Consider the following 16,322-nt stretch of genomic DNA (forward strand, 5'->3'; position numbering starts at 1 on the left):
TGATTCGGTCGAAAAGCCTTCTTACTATACCGACTACAACTCCCAGCGTTCCGGTGGTGGAAAGGCTTCTTTGCTTCTGTGGTCCGGGCCTCATTTTTTGGTATTTTATTTAGAGACAGGGTTTCGCTGTGTTGCTTAGCACCTCGCTGTTGCTGAGGCTGGCTTTGAACTCGGGAGCTTCCAGTCTCAGCCTCCCCAGCCACTGGGATTACAGCCTCTGCCAATGCGCCCTGCTGCTTCTGTGATTTTAATTCACAATCGTTAAATTTGTTTTTACTATGGACTTAAGCGTTCCTTGGACTCTTCGTTCATTTCATCTAGGTGTCCAGTGTTCCTGGCAAAGCCAAGGCTGCAAAGTACAGTTCTGTTTGTTTGAAATAGTGATTGCTTTTTGAAATGACTTTTTTTTTCCATTCTAAGAGACTCGTTCGAATTTTCTCTTTTGTCACGCAGTTCTTTTTTTAAAAATCATTATTTCCTTATATTTATCAAAGTAAAAGTTTATGTACTTGTTTTATTGATAGCAGTCACTAAAGATCTGGTTTTGTCAAGATATGGATTTTATTTTATTTTTTAAGTATTTCTCGAGGTAATCTAAATCCCACAGGCCAGTCATTGACAATAATGCGTCTATTGCACTCAAAAAACCACTGTGACACAGGAAAGTAGGGACCTGAAACTCCAAACCTCGGTTCTTGTGTTCTAAGGAAAGATTTAAAATCAGACATCAAGTCATACAAGAAAACTTTATTAGAAGTGAATGTGAGGCTTAGCAAGAAGCACTCTCAAGGGGGAAAGTGGGTCATCTCCAAGTAGAGGACTACAAATAAGACATTGTTGGCCCCAATTTCATTTATTACTCTTTGCTGTTTACCAAGAGAATTTGGGACCACCTTTTCTACTCTCTGCTAACCAAGTGTTCAACTCCTCCTTCATGTTGCAGTGCAGTTTTTGACCTTAGGTATTCCTCTTTGAAACTGTCATGGGGTCATCCTATTTGGGGAGGGGGGGGTTTGTAGGCTTCATCTACAAGTCAAACCCAAGTTAATGGGGGCACTGGGATCAGGTGCTGGTCAGGCCATTACCTTAGTGTAACTGCACTACTAAAGGAAACTTCCTTCCCAGACAATTGGAGACACTTCTGGCCATAATTCCTAGCTTTACATCAACATCAATGGACCCTGACAAGAGTTAGTCCAATTAATCCTTTCCTTGACACAATTTTCAACTAGTTCCCTTGCTTCTGTTTATTTTCTACAAATTAACTACCACCCTTTGCTTTCTTGTCTATTTTGGAAGTAATTTAAAGTAGGACCCTAAGATAATTTAAAGTATACTAGAGACCTTGCCTGTATTTCACTGCTTGTTGCTAGCTACTACCTAACAACAGGATATTGGATTCCCTCTTTTACAATTGATTCTGCTATGTAGCTCATATTTGAGAGGCCTCTTACGGGCTAATAATATCTTCTGTACTTTGTAAGGAAATTTAAAAACCAAATGGTTACTTGTGCCATGTGTTCCTTGTTTTTGATTATCCTCTTGTAATAAACGAAAGAAGAAAATAGGAGCAAAATAAAGCCATACTATTCTTTTTTCACAACATTTGACCTATAGCAAAACAAGCCTGGCCAGCCATGGTAGCGCTCTCCTGTAATCCCAGCCACTCTGGACGCTGAGGCAGGAGGATGGCAGTTCAAAGGCAGTCTCAGCAACTTAGTGAGACTCTGTCTCAAAAACTAAAAAAAAAAATCTGGGAATGTGATAAGCTGTTAAGCATCTCTGGATCACTGCCTACATGAAGGGGCGGTGGGGTAGGTGTCCGGCTTGGTTTCTTTTCCCCAAAGCCACAAGGGAGTTGGAGTGGTGGTGGGGAAGCACTGAGTCTAAATTATAAAGAAAAAAAGAGATGATGCAGAATGTCCAATGGTAGGAGTACTGGTTGTAACAATCAACTGCTAGAATTTATAAAAAAGAAATGGGGTGGGGTGTAAGTGCAGAAAATTGCAAAAAAAAAAAAAAAAAAGCAGCAGCAAATAATACTAAGTCCAAAGAGCATAGCCAGGTTAAACATAACCCATCTGGTTGAGTAAATGAAGTTTTGTACAGTATTGTTATAAAAATAACTCAATAATCTAGGAAATTAAACTTGCTATTTATAATAAGGTTAATTTTTGTATTAGGAAGGGAAAAGCCATATAGCATTTTCCCAACTATAATTAATGGCAGGAATTTTTTGACACTGTCCAGAATATATGTTCTACAGTCTTTGTCATTTGGTAGTTCCTACAGTCTAAAATATAATCATTCTTCTGCCATTAAGACCAATTCTTCCTGCAAACTGTCATGACAAAGAAATGATGACTAGCATTAAAAAGCACAAGATGCATCCACAAAAAGATAATTACCACTTTCCTAAGCACCTATGGATTACAAGCCTCAGGGAAATCTTTCAAGGTTTTAAGAACTCACATCCCATACTAAAAGTGTCTGAACTTGACACCAAGGAAGTTATATTACTTACCATTATAAATCTCACTTTTTCTTCACCTTGGGTATCTTACCACAGGACACAGCTGGAATGTCAGGTTTCCTAATAGCTGTGTTGCTTAAAATATATGATTCAGATAGTGGCTATTTTATTCACTCAATCATTTGACAGTCATTTTTTGAACATGTATATTGTGTTAGAAATAGTCTTAGCTATGGATTTAAAGATATGGAAGAACATAATCCTTGCCCTCTAAAAAGTTCAGAGTCTAAGGAGCCCAGGGAGTAATGTTTTCTGAAACTTTTTGATAAACAACCCTTCTCAGTTTAAAAACAACAAAAATAACAAATTTTTGAACACACACTTCTGACGTATATTTATTCATGAATTTTATACATGAACTATCAAATGTACATTTTAAAACATGATAAAGATAAAATTTAAAATAATAAATAATTATGAATGGAATCTTTTGCTATCCATCTGTATGAAAATGAAATTGGGCCTATATATTTCATCACTTACCAAAAGATTAATTCCAGATGTATTAAAACCTCAAATCTTAGAGACTACATATATAACCTAGATATACGGAGAAACTTAAACAAGACCAGAAACTAAGAAGTTAATAAAATAAAATATTTGACTTGTTTTGAAAAGCAATTTTGGAATCCAGGGATACAGCTCAGTGATAAAGTGCTTGCCTAGCAAGCTCAAGGCCCCAGGGTTCAAACCCTAACACTACCAAAGAAAAAGCAATTTTTAGTAGGATAAAAAATATAAAGTGATATTAATACACAATAAGTTTGGGGGTAAATGTGCAACCTAGTGAGCAGACAGAGGTTAATGAATAGCAGGGAATAAGCAATTCTATAGAAACTGGGCAAAGAACATAAATAGGCATTTAATAAAGAGAAAATCCATGTGGTCAATAAACTGAAAAAAAAACATGTAAACTCACTTGTAATAAGAGAATGCAGATTAACATAACAATGTGAATAATCGCTTAAACCTCATCAGGCTGGCAAAAATCAAAATGATACAATGTTACTGGTAGAAAATTCTTCATATATTTCTACAAAATGTAAATTATTCCAGCACTTTAGAGAACAACAAAACAAAACCTATTCTTATAAATAACCTTTTAACCCAATAATTGTGACCACAAGAATCTAAAGCAGTGTGGTGGAGTACACCTGTAATCCCAGCAATTTGGGAGACTGAGGTAGGGGGATTCCAAGTGCACGGCCAGCCTGGGCAACTTAGTGAGATCTGTCTCAAAATAAAATATAAAAAGGGCTGGGGATATGTTTCAGGGGTTCAGCACCTCTGGGTTTCAATCTCTAGTACCAAAACAAAAACAAAAAACAAAACAAAACTATGAGTTAGGTTATAAGGCAGAAGAGTGTTTAACAGTTCCATTGCAAGTCTCTTCCCCCTCCTCCTCCTTTTTTTTTTTTGTGGGGGGTGGGGGGGTAGGGGGAGGTGGGGTGTGTGTGTGGGGGGGGTGGGGGGGGCATGAGTCGTGGGGACAGAACCCAGGGGTACTTTACCAGTGGGCTACATCTCCAGCATTTTTCTTTATTTTGAGACAGGATCTTGGTAAGTTGTTTAAGGCCTCACTAAATTGCTGAGACTAGCCTTGAACTTGTAATCCTCCTACCTCAGTCTAACTGGTTGCTGGGATTACAGGCTTGTGCCACTGAGCCTGGCAGGTGTTTCTAAATAAACAAGCAGGAAGGAGAAACTGTAGATTGAAATAGATTCAAGAGACATACCCGCAAAAGTAACATGTGGCTCTTTTTGGATGTGGATTCAAATAAACCATCTAGATAAACTGTAAAAAACAAAAAAAGACATGAAGGTAAATTTGAACACTTATTTAATATCAGGAACTAATTAATGTTTTAGATGTAACAATGGTATTATAGTTATATTCTTAAAAAACTATTTATCATTTAGTGATATACAGTGAAATATTTATGAATGGAATGACCTGAGATGAGTTTCAAAAGAATAAGAGGAGCAACTAGGAGTGGTGGCACTCACTTGTAATTCCAGTGACTCAGGACGCTGAAGCCAGAAGATCACAAAGTTTGAGGCCAGCCTTGGCAATTTAATAAGAACCTTGTCTCAAAAAATAAAAAGGGTTGGATATGTAGGTTGGTGGTACTTTGTCTCTGTGTTCCATCCCAGAAAAAGGGAGGAAGGAAAGGAAAAATCAGAGGAGGGGAAAGCTTGTAGTTATATAAGATGTAGCTGTACACTAGCTGATGAATACAAGAGGATTCCTAGTACTATATTTTTGTGTATATGTGATATTTTCCATAACCACAAATTTCAAAACAAAACATAAAAAAGAGCCTTGTAAGTCAAATCAATCCCAAGGGCTGGATTTATTCATTCATGCACTTATTTATTTATTTATGGATACTGAGGATTGAACACAGGGGCACTTAATCACTGAGCCATATCCACAGTCTTTTTTTATTTTGAGACAGGATCTCACTAAGTTATTTAGGGCCTCCTAACTTGCTGAGGCTGGCCTCAAACTTCTGATCCTCCTGTCTCAGCCTCTCCAGTCTCTGGAATTACAGGCATGTGCTGCTGTGCCCAGATCAAGGGCTAGATTTATAACAAGGAATATCACAATTTCTGAAAGGTTGTGGTCTCTTGACACATTTGAATACGGAACTTTTCTGTCACTTCATATGACAATGAAGAGAAGAATATTCATTTTAGAATAACCAAAATTATATGACAAAATTAAAATTGCTTAACAACTTGTCACTAGGCACAGTAAAAATATTCTTTTAACTGAGCTTTACAAGACTAAAGAAGATTAAAATCTTATCACCTATCAAAAATTTCTGCCTATTATTGTGATTAAAGGAGCTTTGTAGTCAATGGGCACTGTCTATATCCCTGACTCTAATCTCCAGTGAGATAATGTTGGTTTTCACAATTGGCCTAGACTGGACTGGACAGTAGTTCAACCTCTCCCACACACATCCAACCTCAACTTGTCTTAAAACCTCTGTGGGCGTGTCATTACTTTACACAATGATATTTTGCTATCAAGGTTTTCCTGAATTCTAATGTAGGTACTCGAGCCCCATTTCAGTGCGTTATATTTTTACATAGAGGTATTCAAAGCTGGCGGGGGGGGGGGGTGAGGAATTAATCCAACCTCTTTTCATCAAATGAGGTTGCCATTAAACCCATTATGAAAAACAGTCTGTTGTGGACCTTTGACTGTTCCCTACTTTACTAACCAGTGGATCATAACTGGATGAATTGATTATATGTCCTCCATTGTGATTATAGTGACAAGCCTGGAATTATCTTTGGCATTTGACAAATGTTACACAAAAGGTTTTCAAGAATACTCTGAGAATGTTCACTGTGCAGGTTAGGAAAAGGAGACCCAGGGAGGCTGTCTTGGCCAAGGATACACACAGCTGATCAGTGGCATGGACATATTTTGAAATCGGTCTGACTCCAAAGTCCACATTCTTTCCACAACAAAATATAACATCTGTCTACCAATATGGATTAGAGGGATTAAATCTCTACATGGAAGGAAGCTCAGAGTTTGGTCACTTTCTATTGCATAATATACCTAAAAATGAATAAATCTCTTTCCCTAAAAATGGTATTACAATCTTATTTTTCTGGGAATCTGAAGATATAGAGAAATCAAGGAACTTTTTCAAGGCCACACAGTTAAGTTAGAGAGCTCTGGCACTTTTTCCTCTTATTCATTAATATTTATTTTTTTTAGTTTTTGGCGGACACAACATCTTTGTTGGTATGTGGTGCTGAGGATCGAACCCGGGCCGCACGCATGCCAGGCGAACGCGCTACCGCTTGAGCCACATCACCAGCCCTCCTCTTATTCATTAAATACTCCAAAGCAGATAAAGTTTTTGTTTTCTTGATTCTGTCGAGAAAGCTGAGTCATTAATCTGGGTCAAAAACTCCAGGATTAAATCCATTAAAAAGAAAACAAAAGTCCATTTTTTCTAATATTCTCAAATGGATTGCCCTGTATCTATCTGTATTTGTCTTCAAACTTAGCTATGCAGAACAATCACCTAAGATTCTAAGTAGAGACTTGGGCATATATATTTTAAATAGCTCCACTGATCTTGTGGAAGAGACCAAAATTGTATAGTTATCTATTGCTTCCTAACAAATTGCCACGCAACTTATCAGCTCAACACAATTTTCAATTATTTTCTCTCAGTTTCTGTGCATCAGAAGTTGATGTGCAGCTTAGCTGAATGTCTGCCTCTCTCACAAGGCTGCAATCAAGTTGCCAGCTCGGTTCCAGTCAATTCAAGACTCCAGAGAGAGAAGATCTCCTTCCAAGTTCAAGTTCCATGGCTTTTAGCAGGATTTAGTTTCCCACAAGCTGATGACTGGAGGTTCATTACTGGCCGTTGCCCACAGTCCTCCCTCAGTTTTTTGCCATGTGGGCCTCTCCTTAGTGAAGCTCATATATGTCATTGGTTTCCCTCAGAGGAAGAAAAGAAGAACCAAAAGCAAGCAAGCAAGATGGAAGCCACAGTCATTTTGTAACTTAATAAATGACTTCCTCTCATTCTTGCTATATTCAAGTCATTAGAAGCAAGTCAGTAGGTCCACTCTATGCTCAAAAGGAGGAAAACACACAAAAGTTTGACTACCAAGAGGTAAGGCTTAATGGGGACACCTTATAGGCTGCCTATCACAGAGTTGTAAATGAAGAATTTAAAGAAAAAAACATGGTGGTAACAATATTTACCAGCTCTAACAAAGGCTAGATTCAAAGATTCTCCAGTAGCAATAAGCATACTCAGTACGGAGATCTTAGTTTTAAAGACCATTCTAGGGCTCCTTGGAAAAATGGCTGATTCTAGGATGGGGACAGAAATACAGTATGAGCCTGGAGCATCCTGTAGATCTAGAAAAAAGGAGGTAATCAAAAGACAAAAAGGACACACAAGACAACCTAAAAGAGTTTCCAGTAGCCAAATCTGGAACAATTTGAGCAACAAATAAAAATCATAGTATAAATATAAAATGACATATAAATAAATGTATAAGAAGCTATAGTAAATGACTGAGTATAAATAAATGGGAAGAAGAGACAAATCTTCCTTATAGAGGAATTCCAAATAATGTATAGATATTGCCCTTCAGGAGTCGAAGCTTAATCCTATACTTCCTTGAAAGTGGGCAGGATTTAGTGACTTGCTGTCAAGGGCAAGAATATGGAAAGGGGAAAAAACGCAACTTTATAGTGGAGAAACTAGCAAACACGATGCTGATCAGATGATAAAAGTTAACATCATTATTAAATTATGCTGATATTATATGATGAAACAAGCATCTCACTATATTTTCCTCAAACCCTATAATCACAGTCCAATTATGTGCAAGTATCAGGCAACTCAAACCGTGGGACATTTTACAAAATACCTGAACAGATACCCAAACCTGTCATGGCTATATCAAGGTCATGAAAAACAAAAAAGTAAGAAATTTTCACAAACCAGAGGAGACTAAGGACACATGATGACTAAATGCAATGTGACATCTCGGATACGATCCTGAAAGAGAAAAAGGACATTAGTAGAATCTAAATAAAGTGTGCAGTCTAGTCCATAATAATGTACCAATGCTGGTTGTTTCATTTTATAAATGTATTCCAGTAATATAAGATGCTAACATTAAAGAAAATAGATGAGGGGTACAAAGGAATTTCATCCACTCTTTTTGCGATTTTTCTTCGAATCTAAAATAAGTTTACTAAAAACAAAAGGCAAAGTATCCTGTTTGTAACTTTAAGTGTGATGACTGGAAGATTTCCCCATACATTAGCTTCTAGCACAACACATTTCAAACCCTCTTTTTTCCTTCACTAGCCACATACTTCCAGTGTCAAACAACTATGACAGTCCATTTGTATCCCAGCATTGAGTGAGATGGTATACAGCTAGACTAGGAGAATTCCTAAAAGTCATTCCATTATTGGGAGAGACAGCAATAACTTATGGCGAAGTTGCCCAGATTCCAAAAATGTTCAGGGCCACTCCAAGGACACTTAAGACAAAGGGAAGCGTGAAAGAAGGGAAGCTGGAAAGGAAAAACAGGTGTTAACTGGACTTTATTTGGACACATTCTTTTTAAAGTACAAGACAAGCTGGTCATGGTGGTACATGCCTATAATCCCAGATTCAGGAGGCTGAGGTAGAAGAATCACAAATTTGAGGCCAGCCTCAGCAATTTAGCAAGGCCCTAAGCAGCTCTGTGAGACTCTGTCTCAAACAACAACAAAAAAGGACTGACGATGTGGCTCAGTGGTTAAGCGCCTCTGGGTTCAGTCCCCAGTACCAAAAAAAAAAAAGTAAAGACAACATATGATCATGTGAACTCGGTACCAAGGTCCTCCTTTGGGCCATGGAAAGAGCAAATGAAAGTCAGGGCCCTGAAGCACATGCATTAACTTAGCAGTAAATCCACCTTAGAAGTATCTCAGAAGAAACAAGTGTCCTTTGCCAGAAACCCGACTGTCTATTACACCCCCCCCCCCCTGTTCATTCAGCTCAGTTCTTGCTTTTTCAGTAAGCCTCAAATCAAGCACCCACTACTTCCCGAAATGTTCCTTAGCCACCAGTAGAGTCTCCTAGGACCCTTTGTACTTCCATCATAACAAGTGATCACATTTCTTAAATTTGTGTTTTTATCTCCAAATTACCCTGTAGCCTCACTCTAGGCGTGGTTCAAGGATTTTTGTTTTTTAAATATATTTGTACTGTCATAATAGACTCCCAATAAGCCCTTGTTGAGTAAATGTTTTAAAGTTCTTGCTGAAGGAGGGAATTCCTTGGGTAGGAAGACTTGAATCACTTAGGGCAAGAACTTCTGAGCTCAAGCACCTACCCAGTAACCTCCTGGATCAACTGCAATGGGAGGGTAAGAGAGACAGCCAATCAGCAACAGCCTCTTGAAAAGCCAAAAAGAAATACAGATAGTCGTCTTCTACATGTTAATGTTTTATCACTCCTAAACACATTTCCTTGCTGAATTTGGCTAATTATACATGCAAGGATCATATTATCAGGACAAGATTAGGTATCTAAGAAGCATGTACCCCAATGAGTCAGACTACAAAGACACTGGACCTGAAGGCAGTACTGTAAAAATCTTCATCCACTTTGAGCAAACCCCCTCTCCTACTCCTCCCAAACAGAAAGGCACCCCGGACGTGAGGTCCGCAGTATAAAGATCTGCTGGGTGAAACCAAGTCCCCACAGCATGAGACGAAAAGTGTTAGGATTAAGACTCACAGCATAATACACACTTGCGGTTGCCTTCAGAATGTGGGTCTTCCTACACACCTAGAGCATGACGTTTACAAACAAAAGTACTTCCCAGGACGGAGCAGTGAAGACACAAAGCCAAGGCCTGGCGAAAGCACACGCCCATCACGGACTCCCGCGCGTGCGCACACCGACGGGGAAAGGTGGCTGCCGGCGCTGGAGGTGGTAGCCACACCTTCCGCCCGCGGCTCCCTGAGCCCGCCTCCGAGCCGGAACAAACAGTTAATTGGTCAGCCTGATCCCGGCTCGGGGCGGGGATTGGCTGATTGACAGCAACGTCCCGGGACAGCCAATCTGGAAGCCCGAGTAGCAGGAGAAGGTGCTGGCTGCCGCGCGGCCGAGGTAAGTGAGTCTGGGGACTCGGAAAAACGGTTGGCAGGGGGGAAATGAGGCGGCCCAGGGATTGACGGCGGTGGGACGCCGCGGTAACAGGGCGGGAGCTGAAGTAACCCGGGTCTGGGAGGCCGGCGGGCTTCATAGGCCGGCCGGGCGTCTGCTCCAGGATCGAAAGGAGGCAGTGATGTGCTAGACAGCGGGCGGTTCCGAGAGCCTTGGTGGGCCGGGTGCTTCGGTGGGGCTGAGAGAAGTCGCCTCGCCCACCGCACTGGGACTCGCTCACCCACCCACCTATCCTACGTCTCCTGCCCCTCCCCCGTCTCCTGACGGTCTTGGGAACCCCAGTTTCCGTGCTGGCCGCCAGGCGGCGTTTCCCCTCGGTGTTGTGCCCTCTCCCGGGCCTCGTGGAGCCAGCCTCACGGACTCCAGGGGAGGAGCATACCCATACCCGGGGTTGTGCCTGGGAGGTTTAACCGGCTACACCTGGATTGCATTGCGCTGTCACTGTTTGTCTCCCAGGACTTCCCAATATGTATTTCCCTGACCATGCCCAGAATTTGCATGAAGCCCTAGAGAAGTAGGCCTTTGAGCGTTTTAAGAAATTATGAAAATCTTCAGACTATAAAGTTAAGCAAATAATATGAAGAACTCAATGTATGCCTCACCCATTTTCAGTAATTATTAATTTATGGCCACTCTTGTTCCCTCTCCGGGTTGTTTTGAAGTATGTATATGCCATATATCATTTCATCTCTTTTATGTATTCGCTTTTTTTCATGATCAATAGTTAAACTTTACCTCTAACCATTTGCTTTTTAGAGAAGTTGAGTAAAATAAGGCACACATTAAAAAGTATGAACACCGCTAATTTAGTTGTACTACAAGAATGTACTACAGGTTTCACAACCCTGTGTTCAGATTCTCAAAATCACCAGAAACAAAGGTACCAAATAATGTAGGCATTAATGTTACGCTTTGAGCAGTAATAATTATATTGCTAATTTCTGTTTATGGAACTCTTACTATGTATGAAGCCCTGTGCAATTGTTTCCACTAATTCGTATAATTTTTACAACAGTCTTATGAAGTAGGAGTTATCCTCATTTTACAGTTGAGGAGAAAAAGTTAATTTGCCTAAAAATTATGCTACTGAAAGGGGAGGGCTGGAATTCAGGAGGGCTACTCTTGGGCTTTCTCCTTGCAAAAATTTTGCTCTTTAACCTTAACCCAATATCCTAAGAGTTGAATAGGAAACTGATGTGTAAAATTATTTCTTCTGAGCTACAAATCTGTAATGGGGGGTGGGACAGTAACCTGGAAGTGTGAGTACAAAACAATATTGAGAGGTATTTTTGTTTTTTTTAAACAGTAAATGATTAATACAATTAACTTTGAGGTTATTAATAAAGTTCATAAACATAGTTTAACAAATACAAGTATTAAAATATTTTTATTCTTGCCATTAAAGGGGAAAGAAATAGGGGAAATGTACATAAATGCATAATCTCTACCATTTCTTTAGCACATGGCAAATACTGGATACTCATAGTGGTTATTTCATCTGTATCCCTCATCTTCCCAATATTACATTAGTTGAACATGGCTATAATGGAAGTAAATAGTATAAGAGGAATAAAGAACTACAAGAGACAGGTGGCTTATTCAGAGCACAGTAGAATAATCCTGTTAAATTGAAGTTTAGGCTGGGTGCATTGGTACTTGCTTATAATCCCACCAATTTGGGAGGCTGAAACAGGAAGAGTGCCAAGTTTGAGGCCCACTTCACCAACTTAGGGAGAACCTGTCTCAAAATAAAAAAAATAGAAAGGTCAGAGGAAATAGTGTGATCAGTGGTAAATAACTACTGGGGTTCAGTTCCCAGTGCAAAAATAAATAAAGTAATTAATTGAAGTTTAGGATTCCTACCATAAGAGAGTGATTCAGAATTCTCAGAGTAAGGTCAGATTGCTTGTGAAGGAAATTGAGTCCATGTCTAAGGAGTTTAACTTAATGAACATGGAAGTGTTCAAGGTTATTTCATTGGAAGCTATTGAGCTGGCACTGTCAAACATAACTTTACCTGAGATGTGAAAGAATTATTGGGCTGACGTGATTGATGAATATAAAAGAAGTAGATGTGGGTAACTGGTGAATTTATGAACATAAGGAAAGAAATGAACAAAGCAAATAGCCTGAAAAAGTGGGGCGGGGGGAGATAGCATAGTACAGTAGATACTGAAGTACTGATAAACTTCAGTTTCTACAGTTTGTTTTCTTGGGCAGTCTTGCTGTATCACTGCTGTTCAACATGTTGATTTCTATTCAGCACTCAGATATTTGATTTTTTATTTTGTTCTATTGATAGAAATCACAAAATTAAGAAAAGTAATTAAAAAAAATGACACTGTAATCCCATCTTCAAAAGATATCCATTGATGATGCTTTACTGTATATTCTAGACATGGGGTTGACTGCCCATAGCTTGAGGCCTAAAGTGGTCTGAGACCCATTTTGTATGAACTAGAGCCATGAGCATTTTTTTTTTCATTTGTAAGTGATTGAAAAAAAAATTCCTTTAAAGACTATTTTGTGACACATAGTAATTGTGTGAAATTCAAATTTTAGTGTTTTATCAGAATTGGTTACTCATGTTTATTTACATATTATCTATGGCTGCTTTCCCATTATAAGGATAATGGAGCAAGTTTGACAGACCATATCACCCACAAACCTAAAAGATTTATTTACTGATCTGTCACATAAAAAGATTTGTCAGCCTCTCTTCTTGACTGTGTGTGTGTGTGTGTGTGTGTGTGTGTGTGTGTGAGAGAGAGAGTGAGTTTGTTGGTTGCTGGAGATTGAACCTGGGGCTTCACACATGCTAGGCAAATGCTCAATCACTGAGCTATATTGCTATCCCTTGACCTAAATTAATATGTCTAAACACATTTATTTAGAAAAATGAGATTATATTCAGTGTTTTATGATACAGCTTACATATGGAGCATCTTTCATTTTCAAAACTAAAACTATCATTTATTTATTTTGCAGTACTGGGGATTGAACCCATGACCTCATGTATGCTAGGCAAATTCTCTATCACTGAACTATATTCCCAGCCCTATTTGTTTATATTTTATTTATTATTAGTATTTATTTTTTGTGGTGTGGGGATGGAACCTTGGCCTTGTGCATGCTAGGCCAGCATTCTGCCACTGCTGCAGTCTGGCTGGGCACAAAATAACCAAGCTACCACACAGCCTTGTAGGTTCAAACAGCAACCTTTATTCCCGAACTCTCACCGGTACAGGATCCACCCTAATCCCAGCAGGATCTGTCCTAATCCCAGCAGTATCTGCCCTAATCCCAGCAGGATCCGCCCTAATCCCAGAGCAGGGTCACCATTCAACCATTCCCTCTGGCAAAAATGCCAGGCATCATTCTGACTAAACTGTGGCTTTCAACATGCCACCATGCTATGCCTCAGCCCCTACATTATCTTTTTAATGTCTTTCAGGTATGGATGAGTTACTGTTGTGTATTTAACCAACCTTTTGTTAGATATTTTCTTTTCTACCAAACTACTCATATTCTCAAGAGAATAACTTTTTCAGTTCAGATTCAGAGTCGGATTATTTCTTTAGGATGACTTTGTAGACATGAAATTGCTGAGTATAAATGTGAAAGCACTGTTATGTGTACATACTGCTAGGGCATCCACCAGAAAGGTTATACTTTGCTCATGTTATTACCAATACTGAGGTGTCCCCATTTTCATCTTTGCTAGGTATCAAACCCAGGGTCTGTCTCATGCAAAGCACAGTCACATAACAGCCTCATCTTTGCCAATTTCACAAGGAAAAAGTTATAACAGTTTAACATTTATTTGATTATTAGTGATATCCTTAAACATTTTTTTACATTTTATTTTCCATTTGTGTTTCTACACATTTCCAGTTGTATTCTATGCCTACTGATGTCCTATGCCTTTTTTCCCATTGGGCTTCTAATATTTCACTTATTGATTTGCAAGCACGTGTTCATCAGTGATATTCATCATTTGTTATATTAAGTTGCACATATATGGCTCTGCCTCTGAAAAGCAGCATAATGGATAGTAAAATTGCTATATGAAGAGCTGTTTTAGGGACGAGTACATGCCACCTCTAGATCATTTCTTTCATTTATTCTTTTGAAGGTGTCAGGCAGTCAGGCTACAAGCCATTATTACCAAATAAATTGTATAAACATTTGATACTATTTAACAGATTAGCTTATGCATCTGGATTTGACTAGCATGAGTTGGTTGTGGTTACAATATAAAAACTCAGACAAATAGGAAAACTCTGAAAAAACACATACATGATATTGTATTTTAAATATATAAGTATTTTTATAAAGCAGTATAACTTTTTTAACCTTTAAGAAATTTTCTTTTTGAAATGAATTTTTTGTATACTCGTAAATACTGATTTGATATGTAATATGTACTGGCAGTAGAGTAGACTGGTTTCCTAAGAGATGATTTTAGATATAATAGGAATCAATTTTATATTCATTTTAGTCATGCTATCTCATTTAATCCCAGTCTATTTGGATTCAGGTTGGGAGTGCAAAATATAGTTAAGTACATACAGAACAGTGGTCTCATACAATTATAAATGCAGCTAGAAAGTTCTTATCTCTGGTGACATCGGATTCATCATGTCATATGGCAATGCATTATGTGTTTGTGGTTACACCAGTATAAACAAACCTGTGCTGACAGTTGTATAAGAGTACAGCGCACAAAATTATTGATGGTAGAGGATATTTAATAATGATGATAAATACTACTGGTTTATATACTTACTTTTCTATACTTCCTATCATTATTTTAAGGAGTACTACTTATTAAGAAAGAAGAGTTTATTGTAAAACAATATGCTATGTTGCTGTTGCAGCAGCTTGTACCTTACATCCTGTGTTTACTTTGTCTCTTGATTGCATCAAGGGGCCACATTGAGCGTTTAACCTTTACTATCTAGGTTTGTGTGAGTACATTCTCTGATGTTAGCATAATGATCTCAGAATGTATTTCCATCTTAAGCGATGCATGACTACATTTTAAAATGTATTTGGAAAAATACTTTGAACTATAAGCTTTGATTGCATAAATATTATTGCTTAGGATGAGGCTAAATTTATATAATTTTTTTAAAAGTGAGTTGATTTAGACTGAACTATTAAGAGTATTTGAATATGGCAAAAATCATAAAGGATGAATGTCTGAAATAGGAAAATAGGAATTTATAGCCTATGTGGTTTCCCCAAGTCTGTATATTGTTAATGTTTATTGTTTACTTATATAGTCCAAAGTTTGAATAATTTTTATGTCTTTACTTCTTAGATTTATTCACTTACTTAATCTTAAAAATGCTACTGGTCTTCAAAAAAATTACAAAAGTAGTGTATTCTGTTGAAAAAAAAAAACAGTAACAGAAGGGCAAGTGCAAAAAGGAAAAAATAAATGGCTGATCCTATTGACAAGCCTCAGATATAGTCAATGTTATGGTAGCTTTTCAAATCTTTTTTTCTTTGTGTTTAGACAAGATACCTATTGCACCACTATTTCTACTGTGTTTTAGGTGTTTGTGTGTTTGTTTGTTTTGTGGTACTAGGGATCTAACTCAAATCCAGAGCTTCACACATGCTAAGTGCTTATACTACCAAGAAGCTACATACCTAGCCCCTATTTTTTTAAAAATGAAATAATATATACTTGTTTGTTTGGAACTTTTTTTATTTAATATTTTATTATGCAAATATTTTCATGCATAGCTTTTTGAAAACCAGAATATTGAAGTTGTTTTCCTTAAAGATTTGTCATTTTTTTGTTTTCTTTTTTTAAAATGTCCACAAATTTACATTAGGTATGTTGAATTTAACTGTCTCCTTATTGATATGTGTTTACACTGCCTCTAGATTTTTTTTTCTTTTACAACTAATGCTTCAGTGAATAACTTTAAGATTTCAAAAACTAAACTACTTTATTTAAAAAGATATAGTTTGCTGAGTTTTCACAGTAGAGCAGTACATGTAACATGCAAGGGACTAATTATTATACAACTTGTCGGAATCACTTC

At 38.0% G+C, this 16,322-nt stretch overlaps 2 protein-coding genes across 3 annotated transcripts in view; one reads left to right on the forward strand and one right to left on the reverse strand.

Moving 5' to 3' along the window:
- Positions 1–6,239: 6,239 nt before the first annotated feature.
- LOC110597888 (uncharacterized) lies at positions 6,240–11,771 on the reverse strand. The gene is made up of 4 exons (XM_040268102.2): positions 11,709–11,771; positions 9,880–10,657; positions 8,032–8,088; positions 6,240–7,439 (listed from the first exon to the last, which is right to left on the reverse strand). The coding sequence occupies exons 1-4, from the start codon at positions 11,769–11,771 to the stop codon at positions 7,210–7,212; spliced, it is 1,128 nt and encodes a 375-aa protein (XP_040124036.2). The 3' UTR covers positions 6,240–7,209.
- Mtfr1 (mitochondrial fission regulator 1) overlaps positions 10,047–16,322 on the forward strand; it is a 52,452-nt gene continuing 46,176 nt past the window's right edge. Inside the window, exon 1 of one of the 2 annotated variants that reach the window (XM_021724909.3) lies at positions 10,047–10,203. The gene's annotated coding sequence lies outside the window, so the exon portion shown is untranslated. The remainder of the gene's footprint in view (positions 10,204–16,322) is intronic. The other variant, XM_078017094.1, reaches the window with a different exon arrangement.

The sequence above is a fragment of the Ictidomys tridecemlineatus genome, chromosome 7 (assembly GCF_052094955.1).
Source record: "Ictidomys tridecemlineatus isolate mIctTri1 chromosome 7, mIctTri1.hap1, whole genome shotgun sequence".
Lineage (NCBI taxonomy): Eukaryota > Metazoa > Chordata > Mammalia > Rodentia > Sciuridae > Ictidomys > Ictidomys tridecemlineatus.

Coding starts and splice junctions, on each gene's coding strand:
- LOC110597888 (XM_040268102.2), bottom strand. CDS start 11,771: ATGAGGGATACAGATGAAATAACCACTATGAGTATCCAGTATTTGCCA. Junction 10,658..11,708: donor TGCCATGTGCTAAAGAAATG/GTAGAGATTATG, acceptor TAAACCTCCCAG/GCACAACCCCGGGTATGGGT. Junction 8,089..9,879: donor TTGTAAACGTCATGCTCTAG/GTGTGTAGGAAG, acceptor TTTCTCTTTCAG/GATCGTATCCGAGATGTCAC.